At 42.7% G+C, this 26,798-nt stretch overlaps 2 protein-coding genes across 6 annotated transcripts in view; one reads left to right on the forward strand and one right to left on the reverse strand.

Moving 5' to 3' along the window:
- SERAC1 (serine active site containing 1) overlaps nucleotides 1–2,577 on the reverse strand; it is a 75,333-nt gene extending 72,756 nt beyond the window's left edge. For 2 of the 3 annotated variants that reach the window (XM_060617006.3, XM_060617004.3), the window contains exon 1: nucleotides 2,454–2,577. The gene's annotated coding sequence lies outside the window, so the exon portion shown is untranslated. Of the gene's footprint in view, nucleotides 1–1,774; nucleotides 1,836–2,453 lie in introns of all 3 variants that reach the window. The other variant, XM_060617005.3, reaches the window with a different exon arrangement.
- Nucleotides 2,578–2,637: 60 nt separating this feature from the next.
- Nucleotides 2,638–19,414, forward strand: GTF2H5 (general transcription factor IIH subunit 5). Of its 3 annotated transcripts, none has more exons than XM_060617009.1 (3): nucleotides 2,638–2,705; nucleotides 3,639–3,708; nucleotides 18,902–19,414. In XM_060617009.1, exons 2-3 carry the CDS (start codon nucleotides 3,674–3,676, stop codon nucleotides 19,080–19,082), a joined length of 216 nt encoding a protein of 71 aa, XP_060472992.1. In that variant the 5' UTR covers nucleotides 2,638–2,705; nucleotides 3,639–3,673; the 3' UTR covers nucleotides 19,083–19,414. The 3 variants fall into 3 exon arrangements, with proteins under 3 accessions (XP_060472992.1, XP_060472990.1, XP_060472991.1); XM_060617007.1 differs by having other exon boundaries at nucleotides 2,658–2,745; XM_060617008.1 differs by lacking the exon at nucleotides 2,638–2,705 and adding an exon at nucleotides 2,752–2,914.
- Nucleotides 19,415–26,798: the final 7,384 nt, after the last annotated feature.

Consider the following 26,798-nt stretch of genomic DNA (forward strand, 5'->3'; position numbering starts at 1 on the left):
TACACACATATTTTTCTTTTGTTCCTGGGATGTTTATTCGATTCCATTGCTTTGTCTCATACTACTGTCACTCTGTTTTAAATGCTGTAGTTTTATATTTTTATAACATTACTCCTCTGTCTCAAACTTTTCTTAGCTCTTTGTTAGTTTACTCTGCCAGGTAAATATTACAATCATTTTGCAGATTCCTCACCAGAACCTACCTAAGTTATAGGATTTGGGGGTTCGGAGGCCATTCTGACACCCTCTAACCAAAGCAGTCTTTCCAGTCACTGTTACATCACCATCTACCTTCTTGTTCGCTGATTTTAGTCTTTCTCCTCCCACTGTAATTAGTTGCTTGTTCATCATTGTATTCCCAGTGTCTAGAACAGTGTCTGGCACATATCAAATGCACAAAAATGTGTGCTGAATAAGTGGATGGAGATTTTAAATCTGGACAATTCAGGGAAACACCTGAAGAAAAGCAGGTTTTGAAGTAACTGCGAAGGATGAGAACTAGTTCACTTTGAGGAGGTGCTTCGAATTACACACAGGTGATTAATGTGTAGGCTTCGGGCCAAACGGCCAAGTAGAATGCATGCAAGGAAAAAAAAAAAAAAGGAAAGAAAGAAAACATACTTGCAAATAACAAGTGTTGACAAGGATGTGGAATAAAAGGAACACTCAGGGAGACTGGGTGGCTCAGTGAGTTAAGCATTTGACTCTTGGTTTCTGCTCAGGTCAAGATCTCACAGTTTGTGAGTTCAAATCCCATGTTGAACCCTACATTGGGCTCCCTACTGACAGTGCAGAGCCTGCTTGGGATTCTCTCTCTCTCTCTCTCTCTCTCTCTCTCTCTGCCCCTCCCCCTGCTCATGCGCACATAGGCTCTCTCTCAAAATAAATAAATAAACTTTAAAAAAAAAAAAAAGGAACCCTCATACACTATTGGTGGGAAAGCAAGCTAGTGCAGCCACTGTGGAAAACAGTATAGAAGTTCCTCAAAAAAAAATACAGGATTACCGTATCGTCTAGTAATTCCACTACTGGGTATTCACCCAAATAAAAACATTAATGCGAAAAGATATGGGCACCCCTATGTTTATTACAGGCTTATTTACGATAGCCAAGACACAGAAGCAACACAGGTGTCCATCCATAGGTGAATGGATAAAGCAAACGAGATCTATTCATGGACTATTAGGCATAATAAAGAATGGAATCTTGCCATTTGCAACAACAGAGCTGGAACTAGAGAGTATAATGTTAAGTGAAATAAATCTGTCAAAGACAAATACCGTAAGATTTCATTCCTACGTGGAATTTAAGAAACAAAACAAAGAAAAAAGACAAACCGACTTTTAAATATAGAGAACTGGTGGTAGCCAGAGGGGAGGTGGATAGGGGGATGGGCGAAATAGGTGAAGGACATTAAGTGTGCACTTACAGTGATGACCAAAGTGTTGAATTTTTATACTGTTCACACCTAAAACTATAATGGCATTGTATGTTAACTATACTTGGATTAAAAAATCTTAAAAATTAAAAAAATTGGGGGGGGGGGGGCACCTGGGTGGCTCAGTCGGTTGAGCATTCGACTTCTGCTCAGGTCATGATCTCAGGATCTGTGGGTTTGAGCCCCGCATTGGGCTCTCTGCTGTCAGTGCAAGGCCCGCTTCAGAGCCTCTGTCCCCATCTCTCTCTGCCCCTCCCCCACTTGTGTTCGTTTTCTCTCTCAAAAACAAACATTTAAAAAAAATTAATAAAAAAGGACACTTTGGAAGAACCATACCTAGAGAGCACGCACGCGGAAGCAGCAATACCGAAACCAAAAAGAGGCAAAAATTTGAGGGCTAAAAAGAGGAAAACGGAATATAAGAGCTGGGTTCATAAATCACACAAACACACCAAGCAATACAATGCAGCATTAACTTATTTGGGGAAGTACAATTTAACCTAAGGAACCTAAGCAAGAAGCTCATCCCTCCAATGGTAAAAAATAAAGTGAGAGCTCTAGTAGACTATACATCAAAATTTGGGGAAAGAATTAATTTTAGAACCCTCTGGGGTCTTCCACTTTAAAATGACCGTTACCGGGTTTAAAAATCTAAGAGCATTCAATGTATTCAACCTCTCCGGTCAGAGCTAGAAGCTGTGGTTTGGCAGGTGCCGATTTGAATGAGGGGACTGTTTCCTACTCCTTCCCATCATCTTTCCGTGACTACCGAGGCGGGGCTGATGGTACCGGCAGGTGCTTTTTGGGCCTCAGAGAGGTGCCGGAGCTGGGCAGCGAGTGGGAACGAAGGGTCGGGCGGCCCAGGCTCAGAGAGAGGCCCTCAAGCCCGGCGGCGGGTCGGCGGGTCAGCAGGTCGGTCGGGAGCCGTGCCCCGGCGCCGCCCTCCCCACTCCCCGCCGTGCCGGCTTCACGGACACCCTCGCCCGCCCCCACGAGCCCGGGCTCCCCTTCCTACCTGCCGGCACGCGGACTCGGCCCGCCCTCAGCCGCTCACCCCCGACCCCGTCGGCAGGCAGCGAACCCTTCTCGGCGGTTCGCAGCTGGAGCCCTCCAGCCGCCTACCGGCGGCACGTGATACCGCCCCCGCCCCCGTCGCGCCCCGCCCCCTCGGCCCAGCTCGCGCCCCGCCCACAAGAGCGTCGCTGACCGATGACGTAGCCGGCACAGACGCTGCAAGGCGGAGTTACTGCTGGATCTGTGGGTAGAGGTGCGTGGTGTCAGTTCTTCCAGCGAGAAGGCAAAGTGGGGTGCGTAGAAAATCGTGGGTTTCCAAGGAAGGGAGGGGGAGAAGAGACTCAGAAGCCGGTCCTGCAAGTACTGGGATACCGGGCCCTGTTTCGCACCGCCTCGGGGCGCTTCCTGAAGAGGCCTGGAGGCTGTCCCGCTGTAATTGAGCCGTGGAATTCAATAGGGGAGGTAATGGCTCGCATCCCGTGTGAGAAGTTTAAGGATTAAGTTCGCATCTGCCGCGTGGGATTTTTTTTCTTTCCTCCTAGGGCAGATCCTTGGGAAACTGAGTTAGTTGGTAAAGGAACACATGATCTGGTGACCTGGCTTCTCCCTTTTTCTTTCTTTTTCTTCTTCTCCCCCCTTTTTCTTTCTTTCTTTCTTTTTTTTTTCTTCTTCTTCTCCCCCCTTTTTCTTTCTTTTTCTTCTTCTTCTTCTTCTTCTTCTTCTTCTTTTTTTTTTTTTTTTTTTAACCCGGGAGCTTTAGCTTTGTCCCTTTGCTCTAGCTCTTCTGTGAAAAGAGATGGTCGGCCTCACCATCCCTTTCAGAGCTACCATTCTGTGATTCCTGCTTCCCAGGATCGTATCTTTTATCATTAGCCCAGGTGGGAATAGAAATATTGTGACTCATGTTCTAAACCTGGTTTGGGTACGCAGGCGTACTTAGGTGGCTTGCTTTCTTTTGGGTCGACTCGGGTAGCATTTGCAAGAAGCATTAATGTTCCAATAGGCTCATTTTAATTTTGTTAAAAATCAGAATAACTGTATGTCTTGTTAACGTTAGCCCTATGTTTTTCATAGACTTAACTCTTTAATCTGACATTAAACATTTTGTCTCATTTCAGAGGCAAATCTCCAAAGTATATTGAAGTCGGTGCTTTCGAATTTATTGTCACCTTATCTCTTTTATTAGCATTTTAAAGGTCATCACCTTCTGACTTGGAAAAGATGGTCAACGTCTTGAAAGGAGTGCTGATAGAATGGTTAGTAGTTTTGATACTTAATGAAATTTAAATCTCCGTGTTGAATCTTGATGTATGTATACCTCCTCTAAAATCCATGTTTTTGTTTTAAGATCCAAACGAATCAAGTCTTTCAACTTTCTTAACTTCATTTTTCTTATATAACAAGTGGAACAGATTTTGTTGGTATATTTCTTTCCTGTGCCAGATTTCAGTGTCTCTGGCCAGTGGCGTAAGTGGCATTATTTCCAACACGTTTTGGTCAGGGGAAGTGTATTTTTTTTAATGTTTATTTTTGAGAGAGACAGACACAGAGCGCGAGTGGGGAAGGGGCAGAAAGAGGGAGACACAGAATCCTAAGCAGGCTCCAGGCTCTGAGCTGTCAGCATAGAGCCCTATGTGGGGCTCCAACCCAAGAACTGTGCGATCATGGCCTGAGCCAAAGTCAGCCGCTTAACTGAGCCAGCCAGGTGCCTCCAGGGAAGGTGTATTTTTTAGATCAACACTCTTTGGAGGAACAGTACTTGCATTGTCATCCCACCCTCAGGGATTGACTAGAATTTAGGGTCTGCCTGAGTCTTCACCATCATGAACTATGGTCTTGAAAGAGTAAGAAAGTCAAAAGTCAATTGAAGGTTTCTTAAACGAGGCACGCGTTCCAAAGAAGAAACTAGAAACCTTAATGAGCGGCATTGAATTTCAAAGCAGGCTATCTAGGGCCAAGTACCACAGCCTGAAGACCTCTACTACCGGACCAGTTCTTGCTCTGTCTCCACTTGTTTGTGATGTTAAGGCTGGGGGAGGAGCAAAGCCAAACCCTAGGATACTTTCGGCATCAAAGCAGCTTTGTCCTATAGAAATACAACGTGAGCCACACACGTTGTCTTAAATTTTCTGTTAGCCACGGTAAGAGTAAATTGAAACAGGTGAAATTAATACATTTCATTTAACCCAGTGTATCCAAACTATTTTAACGTGTCCTAAATCGTCAAAGTTGATAAAGATTTCAAAATCGTGTTAGGTCTTTTTTCATACGGCAGTGTGTAGTTTACTTTCTGCAGCCCAAATCACAGGCTGGCCACGTTTCAAGTGCTCAGTGGTGAGCAGTGCCGGTTGATTTAATGTTTGGAATAAAGGAGACAAAACAAGGGTAGAAGAAAAGAGCCAGTGACGTGGGAGGGAAGCTAAGAGGGGATGTTTAATGAAGGTGAGTGGGCCTGAGAGATAGAATAAGGTGAAGACACTGGAAGTCAGTGATTTTTCTCGTATCTTCTTTTTTTAATTTAATCTATTGAGAGCATGCGCACACCAGTGGGGGAGAGGCTGAGGGAGAGAGTGATAAAGACTCTTAAGCAGGCTCTACACTGAGCGGGGAGCCCTACTTGGGGTTCTGTCTCAGGACTGTGAGATCATAACATGAACCTAAATCAAGAGTCAGACCCTTAATTGACTGAGCCACCCAGGCAACGTTTTTTTGTTTGTTTTGTTTTAAGATGAGAGCTGTTTTAGTGGAAATGTGAGATAGATGCCAGATTGGAGTACTTTGAAAAGGGAAAGGAAGATGAGGAAGTGGAGAATCTTCAGAGAAGTTTTGCTGTAATAATAAGCAAAGGAATGGAGAACTGGATTGAAAGCTGAAGAGGGATATGGTAAGGGAATCTGGTTCTTGTTATTTTGGTTTTAATGGAGAGAATAGAATTTATGTTGATGAGAACAAACTACTCACAGAGGAGAGGTGTTCACTGGGGAAAGCAAGGGGACAGGATCTGGGTCCCATAAGTTCTAAACACAAAGTGCTGTTTTCTTTTGGAAAATACTTTTAAGCTAGTTTTTTTGTATTGTATTTTTCTTAAGACTTTGTCATAATTGGGGCACCTGGCTGGCTCAGTTGGTTAAGCGTCTGACTGCGGCTCAGGTCATGGTCTCACATTCATGGGTTTGAGCCCCACATCAAGCTCCGTGCTCTTTGAGCCTGCTTAGGATTCTCTCACTCTTTCTCCCTCTGCCCCTCCCCCACTGTGCGCTCCCATCACACTCTCTCTCAAAATAAATAAATTTTTAAAAATTTTCTTCGTAATTATAGAAACATTCTCCTGGTTGGTCTTTCAATGCTACTGTTTTTTTAACACAGAGGATACGGTGTCTAAATGTGGTGTCTGTCCAGTCAGATGGGAGCCCCCACATGTGGGGCGACCACCGAGTGGAAGCCAATGGCGCAGGGGATGGAAATTCACCCAAGACAGAGCAAAGGAGATACAAGTTTATGGAATACACTGCACAGGAGCAGCAAGCAGAGAGAGTGAAGGCTGTTTTTAAAGGAGGAAGATGAGGAGGTGTGGGGATGGGAACGGAAGGAATTCTCTCTCCCCTTTTTGGTAACCCTGCCTGGTTGTAAGTAGCCCATTGGTCAGTTAGGGCCTCTGGATATTTTGAGGTGGATCTCCTGATGGGCCTGTTTGTATTCAGATGGTCTCTGTGAGCCCTTTCCACATTCCATCTCTCAGGCCTATTTGCCTAAAAGCATCGTCTGCAGAGTCATGCGGCATACACATACATACAGTGTCAGCTGTCCGCTTTTCCCCTTTTGTTTCTTCCAATTTTAAGTTTGATCTTCACCCCTGGATTTGATAAATCTTAACTTCTCTCTTGTCGGATTTTTGTATTTTAGTTTTTGTTGATGTGTAAAGTTTCATTTATCTAGAATTTATTGGGAGGAAGGGCATGTTAGGCAAAGATTTGAATTTGCCTTTTTTTTTTTTTTTTTTTTTTTTTAGCTGAACATGTGTTTCACACCATTCATTCCCTTCTCTAATGATACGCCTTTTATCACATTGTTTCACTCTCCCTGCTACTTTTCCTTAATCCTGTCCCACATCCCTTCTTTTCTTTGTCATTGCTGCCTATTCAAGAATAATCTCAGGAGGCGCCTGGGTGCCTCAGTCAAGTTAAGCATCTGACTTTGGCTTGGGTCATGATCTCCTGGTGGTTCGTGAGTTAGAGCTCCGCGTGGGGCTCCCTTCTGTCATCACGGAACCCACTTCAGATCCTCATTCTCCCTTTCTCTCTGCCCCTCCCCCACTCAGCAAGCTCTTCTCTCTCTCCCTCTCTCAAAAATAAGTATTAAAAAATTAAGAAAGAATACCTCAGAATAATTTAGTCTGTTTCCAAAATAATCCTTTTGGCCTGATGGTTAAGATTGTGTTAGATCTATATTTTAATTTGAAAAAATATGGCTGGACTGCATTTTAAAGAGCAGAATCCTGGGAGGCTCATTAAAATCTCAGTGGTAGGCTTTCATTGTAGCCTTGAGGACCTAGTATAAATCTGTAAGAGGACCTGAGGTGTTAGTTTTCTTTCCTGTTGGCTGAGCTCTCTGCCCAGTTTGCTGTCACGGAACCAAGCCTCAATTCTACGTAGGCTCCAATGGCCCCTCTATCACTCTGCTCTTCTGTGTAATCCCCAGACTAACAGCAACAGCATCATCTGGAACTTGTTAGAAATGCAAAGTCTCAGACCTCGCTCCAAGTCTCCTAAATCAGAATTGTGCATGCAAAGATACTTGTTAAAAGGCATTTAAAGTTTGGGAAGAGAAGCACTTAACTGGCCTAAGTCTGATAATGAGTTTTCCTATGCAGAATCGTTTTGCACCAAAACTACTAAAGTTTTATTTTGCCGATGGACACTGTCCTTGCAAAACTTGAATTTTTTCCTTTAAGGTGAATTCCAAAGTGTAGCCTGCACAATTTTCCAAGAGGGTTACTGTCTTCCCAAAGATAGAAATCTTCCGAAAAGACTCCAGGCTTAAGAAATAATAGGTTTATAAAGGGCATGGTCAGGGCTGATGGGAACTCCACAATCAGGTGTCCATGCTGGGACAGTAACTGGAAAAGTCCTTCAGTCTCCCTCATGTCTGTATTTGATGCCAAAAAGAAGATTCTTAGTAATATAGTATGAGCATAAGTCTGTTTACTTCATAATACCCATGGATTGTGTGGGGCCTATAGGTGTGTGGAGTACAGAATCTCATAGGTCTAGAGTTCATAGGCAAACCACTCAAGAATTTCTTAAAACCACTTTCATTGTTGCAGTGATTCTTTCCAAATTCCAGCCACATCACCATACGTGGTCATCTATAATGGCATGGATAGCGCTGTTCCACACATTCTGTTCAGGCAGCCGGCAAAATACTTCTCGGCCACGTAGGGCCTCATTCAAGAAGGGAGTCTTAATTTGACACCTGTCTTAGAATGGCTGAACTTCGTGCCCTATTTAAATTTCACCTCTGTCAGTTCCTTTCACCTGATTTGGAGTCTTTAATAAATGAAGCAAATAAGTCAGATTATGGTGGTGGCCATTAGGCCCAACTCTATGAATTGAAAAATCAAGGTACTAGGATATAAGAAGATTCTTTCCTCACAAAGTTTATCAACTGCCAAAATCTAAAGCTAAATTGAAATTTGTTGTTGATAAATTTGTGTTTTTATGTATCAATGAGGTTGGTGAAAACTTCCTCTTTGTTGGGGTCCACCACTGTCAACTGCCAGCCTCACACTAAGCATTTCCCAAATCTAGCCAACCACAGCAGTACTGAAGCAAGCAGCCTGTGTCCAACAAATGGCCTTGTCCAGTTGCGGGTGCCAGAGCAGACCTCTGGGGCGACCGTTATCTTGGTTACTTGGTGCGGCAAGTGCTTCAGCAAGATGATTTGTTATAAAGGTGCAATTCCCAACTAGCTTACAGCACAATAGCAAAGAATCTGAAGAAATAGTATTTATTAGATTTACGGGTTTGGCTTCTAAACCTATACTGTTAGGAGAAGCAATTAAGAACAAAAGCAAGGGGCGCCTGGGTAGCTCAGTCAGTTAAGCGTCCAGTTCTCAGTTTTGGCTCAGGTCATGTTCTCACGGTTTTGTGAATTTGAGCCCTGTGCCGGGCCCTGTGCTGACAGTGCAGAGTCTGCTTGGGATTCATTCTCTCTCTCTCTCTCTCTCTCTCTCTCTCTCCCTCTCTCTCTCCCTCTCTCTCTCTCTCTCTCTCTCTCTGCGCCCCTCCCCACTCACATTGTCTCCGTCTCAAAATAAATAAACTTTAAAAAAGAACTAAGACAAAACTAGTCTTACCATTGTTCTGTTCTTTCGCAGCATTTATATATTTCTTGTGACCCTTTGCTTCTTAGAAGGGCCATATTCACAGAAGTTTCTTGGCTACCCAGAAGAGTGCCTAAACTATACATGGGCGACGCTTAGTAAATATTTGTGTACTGAATGAATTTTGTTAACATAATTGAGCCAAGGAATGTAATCTCAGCCTAAATCCCAGAGTATTAATGTTCCTTTAGAGCTTCTCTGTTAGCACAGTGATAATAGTGGAGATAAGAATAGGTTCTGATAACTTGGATTCAAGTTTCAGTACAAAAAAGCTTTGTGCACCAGACCTCTTTTTTTGGCAAGTTACATCAAATAGCTTTTAAATGAAGTGAATGTTGGCTTCCAGTCTTAGTTTTTAAAAAGCAGCTCTCACCGAGCTAAGGATATGGGTGATAGAAGCACAGTCTTTAAAAAGACCTAATACGGAAAGCAATTTGTGATAGGTTTTGGAGCATTGATATGCTTTACCACAGTAATTCCCCTTCCAGAAGTTTATCCTAAGGAAGTGACCAGAACTGCAGATAAAAACGTAGGTGACTGAATGTGCCATGTGATTTCACTCCCATGTGAAATTTAAGGAAACAAATGAGCAAAAGGAAAAAGACACAATCAAGAAATAGACTCTTAATTATAAAGAATGGATGGTGATGGGCGTTAAGGAATGCTCTTGTGATGGGCACCAGGTGTCGAGTAGAAGTGTTGAATCGCTATATTGTACACCTGAAACTAATAGTATACTGCATTAACTGGAATTGAAAACTTAAAACATTGTGACTTTTTTCCTAATCAGATAATGTAGCTATTAAAATACTTGCAAACATTTCAAGTGATCTGGGATGATATTGTGTGATACAGTGTTAAATAAAAAGGGCTGAATGCCTTCATGATGTAACACTGAACATTTACTGGTACCGTACTAAGCACTTGGTAATATTCTATTCGTTCTCACAACAACCCTATGAGATATAGGTATTATTATCCCCATTTTATAGATGCAGAAATTGAGCACAGAGAAATAAATTGCTCAGGGTTACACAGCTGCTAAGATTGGATTTTAAACCACAGTATTCTGGCTTCAGAACCCACGCAAATAAGCCTTATGTAATCTGTCTTTCTAACACAGAACTAAGCATTGTGTCGTGTTAAGTTCTGTAAAAGGACTTGTGCATGTGCAGTCTTAGAATAATATATGTATTCACAGGATAATAATAGAACAACATTTTTGTACAAGCAAATCATTTAATGGGGATAGAAGGGGGTCATTTGAACCTTTCTACTTATATCCTTTCACACACCCAGAAACTCTTGGCATTGTAATTGCTCTTCATTTGAGTATCTACCGTGAGCAAAGTGTTTTAGGTATAGTCTCTAATCCAGCAACTCTGCAACATAAGTGGCACTGTCTCCATCTTACTACCTAGGACCGTAAGGCATGGAGAGGGTTAGTGATTTTATAGATCATACATATTTTGTTTGACTGAGGTGGGGATTGGGCTTTGGCTGAGCCCAGTTGTTTTCTTTAGTGTCTTGCGTCTTTTTAACAATAAACCTCTTGTGTGTCCTATTGGAGACTTGGGACAGTCGTTCTGGTTGATGTAATGACTCCTGTGGTGGCCCTTTCTTTCTCTTAAGACCCTACTCATTGTAAGTATAAGATTTTTAAGGAATTCTACCTTGTAGCTAATTATTATCAGGAAGGATTGTTTACCATTGACTGAGCCAATCTTAGTATTCTGATGGTATGGGCAGTGCTGACAATTTTGTGCAGGTGACCCGTGATTCTGTGATCTGTCGTATAGCTAACTACATCATCCTAGGAGAGACTTCGCAGTACTTTTTAGAATCACTTTTTATACTCAGGTTATGTAGGAAGGGGTTGATTGACATCTGCCCGTCACATCTCCAGGGCGGAGATACATTTTTTTCTTGCTCACTAGCCCTGATCCCAGTTTTTTATTTTTTTTAACTTTTTTTTTTTTTTTTAATGTTTATTTATTTTTGAGAGAGACAGCATGAGCGAAGGAGGGGAAGAGAAAGAAGGAGACACAGAATCCGAAGCAGGTTCCAGGCTCTGAGCTGTCAGCACAGAGTCCGATGCGGGGCTTGAACCCACAAACTGCGAAATCCTGACCTGGGCCAAAGTCGTAAGCTAACCGACTGTGCTACCCAGGCCACCCTGATCCCAGTTTTTTAACTGAGTATGTCTATGGGCACTTGGGGTTTTTTTTGCTTTGTTCTTACCAGCAGACTCTCCCATAGATTCTCTTCATGAGAAAGTGGAATAAATAACCCTGTATTCAGGCAAGATATTCCAGTCCCTCAGTGTTTCGTAACAAAGATCCCCTAAGCTTTGAGTGTCCTTTTGAATCATTACAAATTATATTTTTTAGGTACATGTTTGAGAATTCAGTCTGAAATTGACAGCTTTCTGTTTCCTTTCAAAAAGTTTAATTGAGGCAATTAATAACAGAAATAGTCATTTCAGTATCTCACTGACCAGTGACTATCTCATTTGTCAGTTAGGAGTGTTTCCCCAGGTATGGGGACTGCCACTGGTGTTCAAGATGATTTGTAGTGGAACACAAAAGGGAGGGGGGAGAACACAAAAATAGTTTGTATATGACCAGTTTAATTTAGTTGAGGGGGAAAAAAAACACATCAGGATGACTGATGATTCATACCAGATCAAGTTAGGCTTAAAAGTTGATTTAGGGGCGCCTGGGTGGCTCAGTCAGTTAAGCGTCTGACTTCGGTCCAGGTCATGATCTCACTGTCCATGAGTTCAAGCCCCACGTCAGGCTTGTGCTGACAGCCCTGAGCCTGGAACCTGCTTCAGATTCTGTGTCTCCTTCTCTCTCTGCCCCTCCCCCGCTTGTGCTCTGTCTCTATTCCTCAAAAATAAATGTTTAAAAAAAATTTTTTTTAAGTTGCTGTAAAAGCAATTTAGAGAAAAAATAATATGTAATGCAGGTGTTACAAGATCTGGCTAAAATACCAGGGATCGTATGCAAATGGCAAAAATTTTGAAAACACCAGCGTGCTGAATCAGAGCACAGACGTGAGCTCCCCTGACACTTCTTAGTTTCAGTTGTTTGGGGTTCACTTCGTTGAAATAATGTAAATTTATTTCATCTAGAAAATTTCTGGGGATCTATTAGTCTTTATAACCACTTAACCTTTGCTATCTCTAAAACCTCTCAGAGCAGCCAATTACTAGAATAAATTGGTGTCCTCTGTGAATGTGCTGAGCTCAGACAGTAACAAGGTAATCTATCACATTTGGACCCGAAATCTATTTTAAATTGTTCTGCTGTGTGAAGAATATCCTTCAAAGAAGCCTCTGAATGATTTTAATTGAAAGTACTGAGATCTGTGGCAACTGGGTGGCTCAGTCGGTTGAGTGTCTGACTCAGCGTAGGCTCCTGATATCTTGGTCATGAGTTTGAGCCCCGTGTCAGGCTCCAAGCTGGATGTCAAGCCTGCTTAGGGGTCTGTCTCTCCCTCCTCTGCCTCTCTCAAAAAGAAAGAAAATACTGAGATTCTTGTGGGACCTGAGGGTAAAATGGGCACCAGGGCCTCCATGTGAGAGATGAGAGTGAGTCTTCCTGTCCCCTGATGGCAGAGAGAGAAGGGAGAGACGGGAAATGGCCCAGCTGCAGAACACTAAAGCCGATTATTTCTGTCTGTCCCTCACCCCCATCTGTTAAGTGAGTCCTCTTTTATTCCCCACTCCCCTTTTATTTGTATGGGCAAGGAAACATTTAGGGAAACAACACAGTTTTTAAAAACAATGGCGTTAGAGACACTGAAGCTTTGATTTCCCTGTTCTGTAGACCTCCTCAATTCCATTTCTGTAATTGCAACTGAAAGAACCCTGTTAAACCTGCTTGTTACTCCCTGCCGCCCCTCCTCCCCTTCTTTCTAGAATTGCTTTTTTTGTGTTTATTTTTATTTGAGAGAGAGACAGAGCATGAGCAGGGGAGGGGCAGAGAGAGGGAGACACAGAATCCGAAGTGGGCTCCAGGCCCTGCGTTGTCAGCACAGAGCCGGACATGGGGCTCAAACCCATGAACCATAAGATCTTGACCTGAGCCGAAGTCAGACAGATACTCAACCGACTGAGCCACCAGCGCCCTAGAGTTGCTCTTTAAGCCCTTTTTAACTTTGTTTCACAGCCTTTTTGTCAATCATTGGTAATTTGTCTACCTCAGTGAGGTTTTTCAATGTACAACATATTAACTGGTTTACAAAAATTTCTTATTCTGTGTAATTGCCAAAATTAGGGAATTCCTGGAAATGTGCAGTTTATCTGTATCTGCTTAAATCCGTGACTATAACATTACCTTTCTGGAAGACCCCGCTCTGACGCATCCACATCTGCCTGTTGTTGGCCTTCAGTCTCATGTCTCTACCTGCCCAGAGACCCTCATTCTCATACTCTTTAGCCTTACTTTTCCTGTTTTCAGTCACCCAGAAAGCCACAGATTTCCAGGCCACCCCTTGGACACTTTGACACTCGATACCTGCAGCAGAAAAAGTCATCTGCTTTTTCCCGCCTCCACCCCTCTGAGCCCTAGCCCGGCAGGACCCCCTGTATCTTCCACCCCTCGGAACTCTTCCTTCTCCCAGCCCCCTTTTTCTGTCTCACTGGGAGCACGAGCTTTCTCCTGAGCACTCTTCTCCCACAACCCTCCCAAGCATTGCCTCCTCTGTGGTACCTCATGTACCATTGGGGCCAGGAAACTGGATAGGTATCTGCCTTACTCCTCCTTGCCACTTCAGACATGGTGACTTGTCTTCATAGAAACCCACAGCTCTCACCATCAGAGGACCCTGCTCACTAACCCTCCCCTTTCCCTTCAAGGCTTTTCCGTGAAGGCTGTCACTCTTGAGTAGCTCTCCTCTGCGCATTTTGGTAATTTCAGCATCCACGTGGATCGTCCCCTCAATACCCTGACTTCTCAGTCTCCTGACCTCCTCTTCCCAAGCCTGTCCTCCACCCTGTCCCAGCCTTTCCCGCTGCCGTGGGCGGCCCTCGTCTGTCCCTGCCAGTATTGCCCTCCCTTCACTCTCTCCACTTCGGGCGTCTCCCTGACCTCCACCCCTTCTTGCCCATTCACTCCCTCTAATGCCCTCGCTCTAATTTCTTCAGCTCTGCCAGGCCTGCGGTCCGTTGATCTCCCGCCTTCCCCTGACCTTCCCAACAGCACCCCACGTCCTCCTCAGCCCGCTGAGGCTCCATGGTTCCAGGCCGCATTGGTTCGTTCAATTAAAGACCGTTGGCTCCCTTGCCTCTCTCTCACACTAACCAGATGTGATTCTGTCCCACTCTGCACCTGCTCTGAACCTTTACCTCCACGGCTTTAAATTCACGACTCCTAAACTCATGTGGACCCTTAATGCTAGCCAGCAAATCCCTGTTTCTTAGTCTTTTTACTGTCCCCCTCTTAATACAGCTGTTCTACTTCAAATTCAAGATTTTGATAGTTGTATTTTTTTTTATTTTTTTTTATGTTTTTATTTTATTTCTGAGAGAGAGTGTGAGCAGGGGAGGGGCAGAGACAGATAGAGACACAGAATCCGAAGCAGGCTCCAGGCTCTGAGCTGTCAGCACAGAGCCCGATGCGGGGCTAGAACCCACGAACCGTGAGATCATGACCTGAGCCAAAGTCAGACACTCAACCAACTGAGCCACCCAGGTGCCCCAAGATTTCATTAGTTTTAAAACTTACTGGTATTTTTTGTGCCTCCAAGAAAAATCACTACCAGCTATACTATAGCATGCCATTGATTGCAAGAGTCATCTTGATTTTGGAGATGTTACAATGTGGGGGGAAATGTACTTCTTAGAATAGACGAATGTGGTTTTTCATACCTTCAACTTTTTTACCTCCAAAAACTTTCCTGTTTCACTGCAAAAATACAGGAAAAGCAATCGGGAGAGAAAGTCGGCAAGTCTGTCCCATTGATCTGTGAGCATATACTCTTCCCTTCCCCCCACTGGCTATGATGAAGTATCCATTCTCCTGTCTTAAGCCAGCTTCTCTACTTGGGAACTGGACCCCATCCCTCCTTGCCTATTTCAGGACAGCTTTCCAGCAGCCTTCCTCCTCCTCCTGCTCTAGCAATTTTTCCTTCTCTACTGAATCATTCCCATCAGCATTCTAAACATGTTGTGATACCCACCCACCCCCGCCCCCGGAAGGAGGTGAGCAAAACCTATTGATTCCCATATCCTTTTCCAGCTGCGGCTCTATTTCCCACTCTGTGAAAAAGAATTTCTTGGAAGACTTGTCCAAATTCACTTTCTCTGATTTCTGTCCTGTGACTCCACTGAACCTGTTCTTGCCAAGGTCTGGTAGTCAAGTTTCAATCCTTATTTCCTGTACCTGTCTGTTACCAGCACCTATCACGGTGGATCACCTCTTCTCCCCAAATGTCCTTTGTTCACTTACCTTGCAGAACTCAGGGCTTTCTTCCTGCCTCTGCAGTCACTCCTTTCCAGTCTGCTTTGCTGATTTGTCCTTTTCCTGCTAACCTCTTGATGTTGGGGAGTCTGGGGCTTGGTCCATGTTCTTTTCTCTGTTGCTATGTTCACTTCCTTGTTGGGGCTCGATGACTGACTTTTGCTCTTCAGTCCAGACTTTGCTACTGAAATCCAGAATCGTATGCCCACTTTCCTATGCAGTTTTCCGCTTGGGTGCCAACCTATCTCAAGTGCAACGTGCCTCAAACCCACTCTTGATCTTCCCCGCACACCTGTTCTTCCTACTTCCTCATCTCACTAAAAGGCAACTCCATTTTTTTCATTTGCTCTGACCAAAAATGTTGGGAGTCCCCTTAATTCTTCTCTTCCAAAGTCGGACTCTAGTCTCGGCAAATTATGTTGGCTTTACGTTCAACATATGTCTAGAATGCAACCGCTTCTCATCTCCCCGTTACCACTTACTTCCAAACCATTATCATCTCTTGCCTGGGTTACCGCATTCACCTTCTGATCAGTCTCCCTGTTTGCACCCTTGCCTCCACCACTACCACCACCCCAGTCTTTTCTCAACCCCACAGGCTGTATGATCCTTCCTTTTCAAATTTAAGTCAGCTTGGGGCACCCGGGTGGCTCGGTCAGTTGACCTTCTGACTTCGGCTCAGGTCATGATGTTGCGGTTTGTGGGTTTGAGCCCCACGTCGGGCTCTGTGCTGACAGCTCAGATCTGAAGCTTTGTGCTTCGGATTCTGTGTTTCTCAGTGTCTCTACTCCTCCCCCACTCAAGTTCTGTCTCTCAAAAATAAACATTAAAAATATTTTAAAAAGTAAAACTTAAGTCTGTTTGGGGGCATCTGGGTAGCCCAGTCAGTCAAGTGTCTGACTCTTGATTTCAGCTCAGGTCATGATCTCATGGTCGTGAGATGGAGCCCTGTGTTGGGCTCTGTGCTGGATGTGGGGCCTGCTTAGGATCCTCTCTCTCCCTCTCCTCCAGTCCTTCCCCACCCGCTCATGCATGGACTCGCTCTCTCGTTCCAAAAAATAATAATAAAATTTAAGTCAGTTTGCAAGTTAAATCATGTCTCCCAGTAAAAGCCAGAGTTGCTAAAATCACCTCTGAGGCCTTTTGTGATCTGGCCCAGCTACAGCGAACTTGGCGACCTCATCTCCCACTTCTGTTCCCTTTAGTCACCGCACTCCAGCCTCTGTGGCCTTGCTGTTTCTCTCTGCCTGAGTCACGTGGCTCACTCCCTACCTCCTCCTGGTGTTTGTTCAGATGTCACCTGCTCAGTCAGGCCTTCCCTGCCTCCCCTGTTTGAATTTGGGAGTCTCGCAGTTTCATGACTGCCAGTTCTCATCCTGCTTCCCTATTTTGTGCATGTGCGCGTGTGCGTGTGCGTGTGTGTGTGTGTGTGTATCATAGCACTACTGGTAAATGTAAGCTCTAGTAACAGGGAGGGTTCTTTTTTTTTTTTCCTTTTTTTAATTTTTATTTTAAGTAGGCTTCATGCCCATCATGGGGCTTGAACTCATGACGCTGAGATCAAGAGTCACGTACACTACCAACTTAGCCAGACAGGCACCCCAACAGGAGAGTGCTGGATTGTTTTTTCACTGCTGAATCCCCAGGACCAGAATAGGGTCTAGCATATGACAGGTGCTGAGTAAATATTTATTGAATGAGTGTGTGAACTTTAGCAAATTTACATCTGAACCAATTGATTCTGCATGTTAATATGGTCATTCCAATACTTTAACCATAGAATATAACTGAATTTTGCGAAACCTGTGTGGACAAGTGTAACTTAAGTGTTCTGAACCTAAGCCTAAGATGACAGACATACTAGAAACTAATTTTAAAATCTGTGTCAGTTTTGGAGCACCTGGGTGGCTCAGTTGGTTAAGCATCCGACTTCTGCTCAGGTCATGACCTTATGGTTCGTGAGTCCGAGCCCCACATCAGACTCTGCACTGGTAGTGTGGAGCCTGCTTGGGTCTCGGTGTCTCTGTCTCTGTCTCTCTCTCTCTCTCTCTCTCTCTCTCTCAAATAAATAAATAAATACACTTTAAAAACTAAAATCTGTGTCAGATCTGATAAGGGCAGACCTATTTATTTATTCACATCATTTTACATTGTAAAATGTTCATAAAATCATTGTAATGGTAAGTTACTAGAAATAATTAAGAAAATCATCTTTTCAGGAAGACTTGGCTTTATTAATAGGTAATACACCATGAACCATACCCATTTAGTGACTGAAATAAATCCTTTACTTTTTTTTTTTTTTTTCAACGTTTTTTATTTATTTTTGGGACAGAGAGAGACAGAGCATGAACGGGGGAGGGGCAGAGAGAGAGGGAGACACAGAATCGGAAACAGGCTCCAGGCTCCGAGCCATCAGCCCAGAGCCTGATGCGGGGCTCGAACTCACGGACCGCGAGATCGTGACCTGGCTGAAGTCGGACGCTTAACCGACTGCGCCACCCAGGCGCCCCATAAATCCTTTACTTTTGTTAGCTTCGCTCATACCTGGTTTGTACTTGAAGGAACTAAAATTTGGTTTTGTTTTCAGGAAATTACACTGACCCTTTTTGAATTAAAGCATCTTTGCAATTGATGTTGTCATTCCTCAGTAAACCAAAAGAGTTTGTAAAGTTACATTTTCTCTAAGATTTGAAAATTGTATGCAGCTTGACATTTTTATGTTCAATTTTTGCTAAATACATTGTACATTAGGTCTAAAGGGTGTCCCTTTTGTGTGATTCGGAGCTTTTATGACAGATATGTTTCTGTAAATCCAAGAAATTATATCCCTTTTTCCTTTGTGACTTACTCTATTCATTACAGAGTGAAAACCACAAATAAATAGAATTAAATTTGGATCTCTTTGAGCTCAGTATTCTCTAGGAGATTTTGGTAGGATTTCCCTTAAAGATTCTGAATGATAGTTCAGACTTACAAAGTTTAAAATTTTAAGGAAGAAAAATAATTTGGGCACCTGCTGCAAGCCAGAGCCTATTCTTGGCATTATTCTGTAATTTTCATAACTGCCCTGTAGCCTCATTTTGAGGCTTTGGGAGATTAAATACATGTAATACAAATACATATTGGGAGATTAAATACAAGTAAGTGATAAAGCTGAGACTGAATGCAGTTCTGACTTTTGCAAAGTGACTGTTTGACTGGTTTTGTAAATAAGTTTTTCACTGGCAAGGTAGTGAAAATCCTTTGGCTTCTTAAAAGTCATGGTCATGGGCAAGTAAGGAAATTCATTTTTTCAATCCGTGAAGGGACCTGTTACTCTTTGGCCCTGTTAACTACCAAGCTTTGAACATTATTTTTCACTTGTCAGTGACAAACTACTCTTTTAAAATCTTATCATCGGTCTCTTTGTCTAAAACTTGAACCAGCAGTTCTAAAATGAAGCTATGTCTACAGATCATTAGTGCTTGAGAGGGAGTGAGGGATTGAGTTAACAGTTTAGAACTTATAAATTTTCCTAAAAATTCTACAAGCCCAATTCTAGTTGTTCCCGTGAAATTTGACAACAGGGCGTCTCATCTTTATGTGTTTTCTCTGCAGTGACCCAGCCATGAAGCAGTTCCTGCTGTACTTGGATGAATCAAATGCCCTAGGAAAGAAGTTCATCATTCAAGACATTGATGACACTCATGTCTTCGTTATAGCAGAGTTGGTTAATGTCCTCCAGGAGCGAGTGGGTGAATTAATGGACCAAAATGCCTTTTCTCTTACTCAGAAGTGAAAATACTCAATATTGACCACTTAGGAATCATAAGAAACAAATGTGAGAGACTGTCACCATTCAGTGTCCTATGTGACAGATTAAACTTAGTTGCTTAGATGCATGTTACAGGAAAACCTATGATGTCATTCGTTCAGAAAAAAAGCCCCTGAACAGATTTTCCTCTTCTGTTTTTTTTTAGTACGTGTACCCTAGAATGTAAAAAAAGAAAGAAAGAAAAGTTTTAATGCTTGTCTGTGATTTGCCTTTTATTATCCTACATTAAAATATTAATGTAAATGGTTTTCCTACCTTTTTAATACATTAAGAATATGATGGAATATGCTTTTAAATTATTCGTCTAACCTGTTTCACTTGTTCCTGTTAATAATTGTGGGGTTTTGTAGTGTGGGTGTGGTTTGTCCTGTTCTAATTAGAAACTTCACAGATTATTTAGATAAATATGCCACGGTGGGACCTTGGGTAATATTTATGTCTTGCAAGTAATGCCTGCATACCGGCCAGCTGTCTTGGTGAAGAAGATGGGGAAGAGAACCATGTAATGTTAATGTGAACCACACTTTGCATTTCCCTAAAAATACAGCGTTTTAAAAGTGCAAAGGGGGGGCGCCTGGGTGGCGCAGTCGGTTAAGCGTCCGACTTCAGCCAGGTCACGATCTCGCGGTCCGTGAGTTCGAGCCCCGCGTCAGGCTCTGGGCTTGATGGCTCGGAGCCTGGAGCCTGTTTCCGATTCTGTGTCTCCCTCTCTCTCTGCCCCTCCCCCGTTCATGCTCTGTCTCTCTCTGTCCCAAAAATAAATAAAAAACGTTGAAAAAAAAAAAAGTGCAAAGGGTGAGAGATAACCAAATGAGAAAGGGACCTGTTGCTCTGCAAGCTTTAGTTTTTCCTTGTTTAAGCTTTTTTGGTCACATTTTCCTTTCCCATCATGGCAAGTGTTTTGTTTAAAGACATCAGTTTTATTTGTGCCTTATTTCCTATGAGAATCCCTGTTTAAACTGATTTTAAAAAGAAGGATTATAGGAGAGTACAGCATAAGGAATATAGTCAATAAAATTGTAATAACATTGTATGGTGACAGATGATAACTAGACTTACTGTGGTGAGCATTTTGTAATATATGTAACTGTCAATTCAATATGTTATGCGCACCTAAAATTCAACAGAATATCATAGGTCAACTCTACTTCATTTTTTTTTTTTTTTTTTAAATGTTTTCAACGTTTTTTATTTTTATTTTTGGGACAGAGAGAGACAGAGCACGAACGGGGGAGGGGCAGAGAGAGAGGGAGACACAGAATCGGAAACAGGCTCCAGGCTCCGAGCCATCAGCCCAGAGCCTGACGCGGGGCTCGAACTCACGGACCGCGAGATCGTGACCTGGCTGAAGTCGGACTACTTCAATTTTAAAGAAGGAACAGAAGTAGGAACAGATAGTCTTGTGGGAAGCGGCATGATTGGGTTAAGATATATCATATATAGTTTTGTGATTGATTGGAGGCAGAAATGATCACACTGATAGGGGCTTTGCTTCCCTTCCTGAAGATAGTGTTAACTAGGATGGGTTCCTGTGATGAGAATTCTCCAAGAGAGAAAAGGACTTTTGTGACACTGTGTAGAACCCTATCGAACGTGGTTCTCTTCTCTCCTATAGTGTGTTTACTCAAAGTACCTGTGTACCATTTTCACTCACTACACAAGCTGGACGTTTCCACTGTTTCGTACAGTAGGTCCTCCCTTATCTGCAGTTTTGCTTTTCCACCTTCAACCAAGGCCCAAAAGCAGATGATTCTTCTTCTCACTATCCTCAGAAAGAAGGTCAGTAGTAGCCTAACGCTATGTCACGAAGCCTACGTCATTCACCTCGCTTCATCTCATCATGTGGGCATTTTATCATCTCACTCGAGGACCCCACAAGAGGAAAGAGGGTAAGTACAGACAGTACAGTAAGATATTTTGGGGAGAGACCATATTCGCATAACCTTTATTGCAGTTTATTGTTATTGTATTTTATTATTAATTGTTATTAATCTCTTACTGTGCCTAACTTATAAATTAAACATTATCATAGGTATGTACATATAGGAAAAAACACAGTATACATCGGGCTCGGCTGGGCATCCCCTGGGGGTCTTGGGATGTAATTCCCTAGATGAGGGGGGACTACTCTACATCCATCACGACTCCCACCAATATAAATCAATCCACAGAACATTGATTCTCATATAACAATGCAAACAATTTTGTGGCGTTATTGGTACATTTGGTTCTAAAACTTGTTGAGTAGAAAATACATTTCTTTAGAGTTTCCAGCTGTACTGTAATGTTGAATCTTATATTTCAGGCATATTTAAGTCCTATATCTCGGGCATTTGTCATCTAGTACCTCTTAATAGGAACATGAAACCTTGAGAAAACTTTTCTTAGAATCCCAGTTTAAAAGGTGTGGAACAAATTACATTGGATAGTGATTGCAAAGAGTGTTATGGGAAGGAAAGTTTTTATTTCATTCAACAGTATTGGGGCAAGTGCTAAATATCTGTCCCTGGACATTGCAGTAAGAAAAAGGGGACATTGTGAACTAGGAACCCTACATGCAGCTGTTTAGTTGACTTGTCCAACTACGAGAGAATAGCAAAGAACCAAGTGACATTTTTCATAAACTCTCCTTGGCATCTGGTTAACCTTATTTGATTTGGCACACTTTAATACTTTTTTTTTCTAATGTTTATTTTTGAGAGCGAGAAAGAGAATGGGCGGGGGTGGGGCAGAGAGCAAAGGAGACACAATATAGAATGGGCCGTCTGTCAGCTGTCAGCACAGAGCCCCATGCGGGGCTTGAACTCACAAGGTGTGAGATTATGACCTGAGCTGAAGTTGGATGTTTAACTGAGCCACCCAGGCACCCCTGATTTGGCATGCCTTAGATGTCCAGAACAAGATGCAGGTTGCTTGGTGGTGGAGAAATTGACTACTGTCTTTTAAAAATAAAGTCCTATATATTGTGAAAAGGTAGTATTCACTTAAATTTTCTTAACTGCAAAAAGGAATCATTTTAATGGATCGAAGTTAGGTGACCAGTCATAAATATCCATGTACTAAAATTGTAATATTTAGAGTTATACTTTTTTTCTTTCTTTCTTTTTGTTTTTTTTTTAGAGAGAGAGAATCTTTAAGCAGGGCTTGATCCCATAAGGCTTGATCCCATGACCCAGGATCATGACCTGAGCCGAAATCAAGAATCCAACACTTAACCCTCTGAGCCACACAGGCGCCCCTATACTTACTTCTTGATAAAGGGTTTTTCTCTTAAACACTGTATCAGGTCAAAAAAAAATTTTTTTTAGAGAGAATGTGCATGTGCATGTGCATGCACGTGAGCGGGGGAGGGACAATCCTAAGCAGGCTCCAAACCCAGGACAGCGCCTGACAAAACTGTGAGATGGTGACCTGAGTCAGTCGAGTCAGATACTTACCGACTGAGCCACCCAGGCGTCTCAAAAATTCTTAATTCCTTGAACGCTTATTTCCTTGTAAAATTTAGTGTGATTATTTAAAATTTCAGGCATCCTAAGTATGCATCCCAGTTAACGTAAAAAAATGTATATCGAGGAATCAGTTTTAAGTGAACAGTTACTGAACAGTACTGATAATAAAAACTATTCCCCTTTATTGCTGATAGACACTATAGGTGGTAATCAAAATTATTGATGATTATACTGCTCTTAATATGAGCCGTTAACAGGTGATCTGACATAATTTTACTATTTTCTGAAAAGATGGAAAATAGTGTATTTTGTAGAGTAATAAACCTCACCTCTAAAGAAACTAAAAACTCTGACATGATTCCTTCTGATTTAACTCATTCTCTTAACTTTTTCCTGCCTTAAGAGATAGGAGGAAGATATAGAGATGAAAAACAAGCATTTGCAAATGTAGTCAATAAACATTCTCAAGTGTACGTAGCTCTCCTTTGCAGCAAAGAACACTGAAAGGTCTGTTGGTGAGATTACTGAATAAGCTTTTTCCTTTCTTTTTAACTTTATTTATTTTGAGAGAAAGAGCGAGAGGAAGAGAGACTACAAGCAGGAGAGGGGCACAGAGAGAGGGAGGGAGAATCCCAGGCAGGCTTCATGCCATCAGCGCAGAGCTTGACAGAGCAGGGGCTCCATTTCAAGAACCAGGAGATCGTGACCCGAATCGAAAGCGAGTCTGACACTCACCTGACTGAGCCACCTCGGCGCCCCTGAATAAGCTTTCTGAATACATTATTCTCACTCTAGGAAAGTGATTAAGAGACTACCTGCATCCAGATGTCTGCTCCCTGCTTGCTAGCTCTGGGATCTCAGACAGGTCATTGAGTTTCTCTCTGAAAACAGGAACACCTGTCCTCAAAAACTGGTTTGGATGGTTGTAAGTTAACATAAGCAAAGGATTCTGAGGTTTGGTTACTTAGAATCTAGAAGAGCACAATGAGGGGGCAGGGAGACATTTCAGCGCCCACCCCCTCTACCGACATTTTTTTTTTTTTAAAGTGTTGCGTAAGCAACAGATGGGGGAGGAGGGAAATTGTTAGAAAAGGAGCTCGGGGTAGATGGCCTAGTGGGGGCCCACTACCTTTACCGATCTTGAAGCTGTCTCTTGAACAGCTTGAACTTTGTTGGGAAATACCCGAACAGTTCGTTTCCCTGAGGCTGGACCTGGGGCCTAAGGGTGGGAGAGCACCTGGCTCCGAGGGTCCCAAACCAGATTCGGCTGCTGGCAAAAATCCACAGGCAGAGAGACAAATGGTGGCTTTATTTCACTGGCGCTAACACCGGGAAGACGCCGACTAACATGTCAAGGTCTGACTCTAAAGTGCTGAAAATACTTCTGGGTTCATGTAAAGAAAATGTGGGACAAAGGTCGGTGGGCAGTAAAGGTCAGGTCCATCACTGTCTTGGAGTCAGGCACGTGTGGTCTTGGTAGCATCAGGGCCCTCCCCTCCCTATTGCTTGGGGGAGGGGGTCGTTTCAGTTCCCATCCCAGGATGCTTTGCCCACCAGGTCTTTCGTCGGAGCTAAGAAATAAGCTGGAGATAAGAACTTCATCAATTGAGCAAGTACAGACTGAGGTCACAGTGGAAATGGTTGAAGTCCTCTTTCCAGGCCATTCCTCTTTGCCTTTGTGTTTGATGTTTAGTCTTGTATAGAATTCCTGGGTCATAATCCATTTCCATCAAATGGACCATTTTTCTCATCGGCTTCAGATATTTACCGAGTCCAGTTTGGATTTTACTCTTTTGAATGGCTTTTCTACCTGAAACTTGTGGGTTTCTCTCAACTCCTTTCTCCTACTTTCTTTACCTTACTGTTCTTTTTCTAGCTGTCTCTCATTTGTAATCACTCTGTCCCTTTTCTCTGTTCCTCTATATTGTTTATTTCCTTGAAATTTTAAAACTTGACCAGAGTGTGTCTCTTGTATATTTTGCCTGGCATGTATGAATCTTCCTCATCTCTCAAAATTCAGGTGCTTTGTGTATTTAGCTTTGAGGAGGGTTCTTAACGAATTTTCTGTGACAACTTTCATGCCTCTGTTGGCCTATTCATTAGCTAATTCTTTGTGATTAACACTTCTATGTTTTGTCATCATTTCGTTGCTTTTTTTTTTTCTGTGTTCCAGGAATGCTTTTCAAATTTGTCACTAAACGTGATTTTAATGAAAAGCTGTTTCTTACTTCTTCCAACTTGGACTTTATCTTGGTTGCTGTGTTTTTGGTTACTTTGCTCTCTTTAATCTTGTCACAGCCTGTTTTTGTTTAATGAAGACAAGGTCCACTGGTATCTTCTTTATTTTTAATTGAAGTTATCTTTTTTTTTTTTTTTTTTTACCAGCAATACACAGTCATCTCAGGTAGATTGGAAAGGGAGGCAAAAAAAGAAAATATAATCCATCCATAATCCCACCACTCAGGAGTAGCCCTAATTAAAATTTGATGATGCTCTTCAGACCTTTTCTAAAAATATAGGAACAGTCCCCACTCCCCTGTCCCAGTGAGATCACACTGCTTTGACACTTGCTTTTTTGCTTTCATGATATTTTGTTTATTAAAAATAGGAAGTAGCATTTCTATTTCAGAGGAAAGTTTTTCTTCTGAGTTCTTGAACACATTAGAATTACATGGGACCAATCGCTTCTCAGCCTTTTGGCTAAGATCAAGTGTAGAATTACATGGGAGCATAATGAAAACTGATGCCTGTCCTCAGCCCCCAGTATTCAGATATAATTGTTCTAGGATGGGAACCAAAAATCGACATTTGTTAAAGGCTTTCCTGATGTTTCTAATGCACAGCCAGCGCTGAGAACCCCTGGCCTTGTGTGTGCAGTAGAGACTTTGAGTAGGTTTTGTTTGGGGGTCTTACTTGATTTTCAGGAAGCTAATCTGTCAGCATACCTGTTCCCTTACACTGCCAAGGAGATGGCTGAGCCTATCCAGCAAGGAAGCAGCTTTCATTAAAATCCACTAACTAAATAAACGATTCCCCAAATAGTTGCAGAATCTTACTACTGACAGAAGTTAGCTACATTTAGATCCTTCAGTTGGATGGAGGAAAGTAATGGCAGCACTCTTAATAAGTTCACCCTAGGATGTTTTAGTCTTTTGTTTATTTGGTATTTACCATGTGGCAGAATTTGTTTAATGTTTGTTTATTTTTGAGACAGACCGAGCGGGGAAGGGGAAGAGAGAGAAGGAAACCCAGAATCCGAGGCAGGCTCCAGGCTCTGAGCTGTCAGCACAGATCCCGACACGGGGCCCAAACTCACAAACCGCAAGATCGTGACCCGAGCAGAAGTCGGACACTCAACCGACTGAGCCACCCAGGCGCCCCAGAATTTTTTTTAATGAAGCAAATTATTAAGCTATGTCAATAGATCAGTTCTCAGGCAGGGTCTTTCTGAGGGGATGTCTAAAATTCAGTGCTAACTTGTTTACGTAATGGTAATAGTCACTGCTCTATCTCCCTAAAACTCTCAGAAACATCTGTACCTACACAAGGTCTTTGGACATTGTGATTTTGTTAAGTCAAGAGAAATTTAGTTTCTTAGAAAAACAGCAAAGGCAGGACCATGAGAGAAACGTAAACAAAATTCATTTAGTGTTATGGAGAATTCACAAGAGATTTGGATGAACTTCACATAGGACATGGAATGGAGTCTTTTGTCAGTCTTATAAAACACATTAAACCAGGGCACCTGGATGGCTAAGTCGGTTAAGAGTCCGGCTTTGGCTCAGGTCATGTCTCACTCATGTTATATGAATTCGAGCCCTGCATCAGGCTCTTTGCTGTCAGCTCGGAGCCCACTTTGGATTCTCTGTCCCCCTCTGTTTTTGCCCCTCCTCCACTGGTTCTCAAATAAATTTGGGGGTAAATTCCTAATAATGTATTTAATATATAATAGATATATAATAATAATAAGTACTGAACAACTTGAAAGTTTCCTCACCAGCATACAAACTTACCTCTTTCAGTTCTTTTTTTTTTTTCCTTAATGTTTGTTTATTTATTTTGAAGGGGGGGGAGCAGGGGAGGGGCAGAGAGAGGAGGCAAGGAGAGAATCCCAAGCAGGCTACCTGCTGTTAGCGCAGAGCCGGACCCAGGACCCAATCTCACACACCATGAGATCATAACCTGAGCTGAAATCAAGGGTCAGACACTTAACCGACCGAGCCACCCAGGC

Source organism: Panthera onca, chromosome B2, assembly GCF_046562875.1.
Source record: "Panthera onca isolate mPanOnc1 chromosome B2, mPanOnc1 haplotype 2, whole genome shotgun sequence".
Taxonomy (NCBI): Eukaryota; Metazoa; Chordata; class Mammalia; order Carnivora; family Felidae; genus Panthera; species Panthera onca.

Bases quoted from the DNA above. Each gene is read 5' to 3' on its own strand.
- GTF2H5 (XM_060617009.1), top strand. From the start codon at position 3,674: ATGGTCAACGTCTTGAAAGGAGTGCTGATAGAATG. The intron at 3,709-18,901 runs GTTAGTAGTTTT...TTTTCTCTGCAG, and splicing joins AAAGGAGTGCTGATAGAATG to TGACCCAGCCATGAAGCAGT.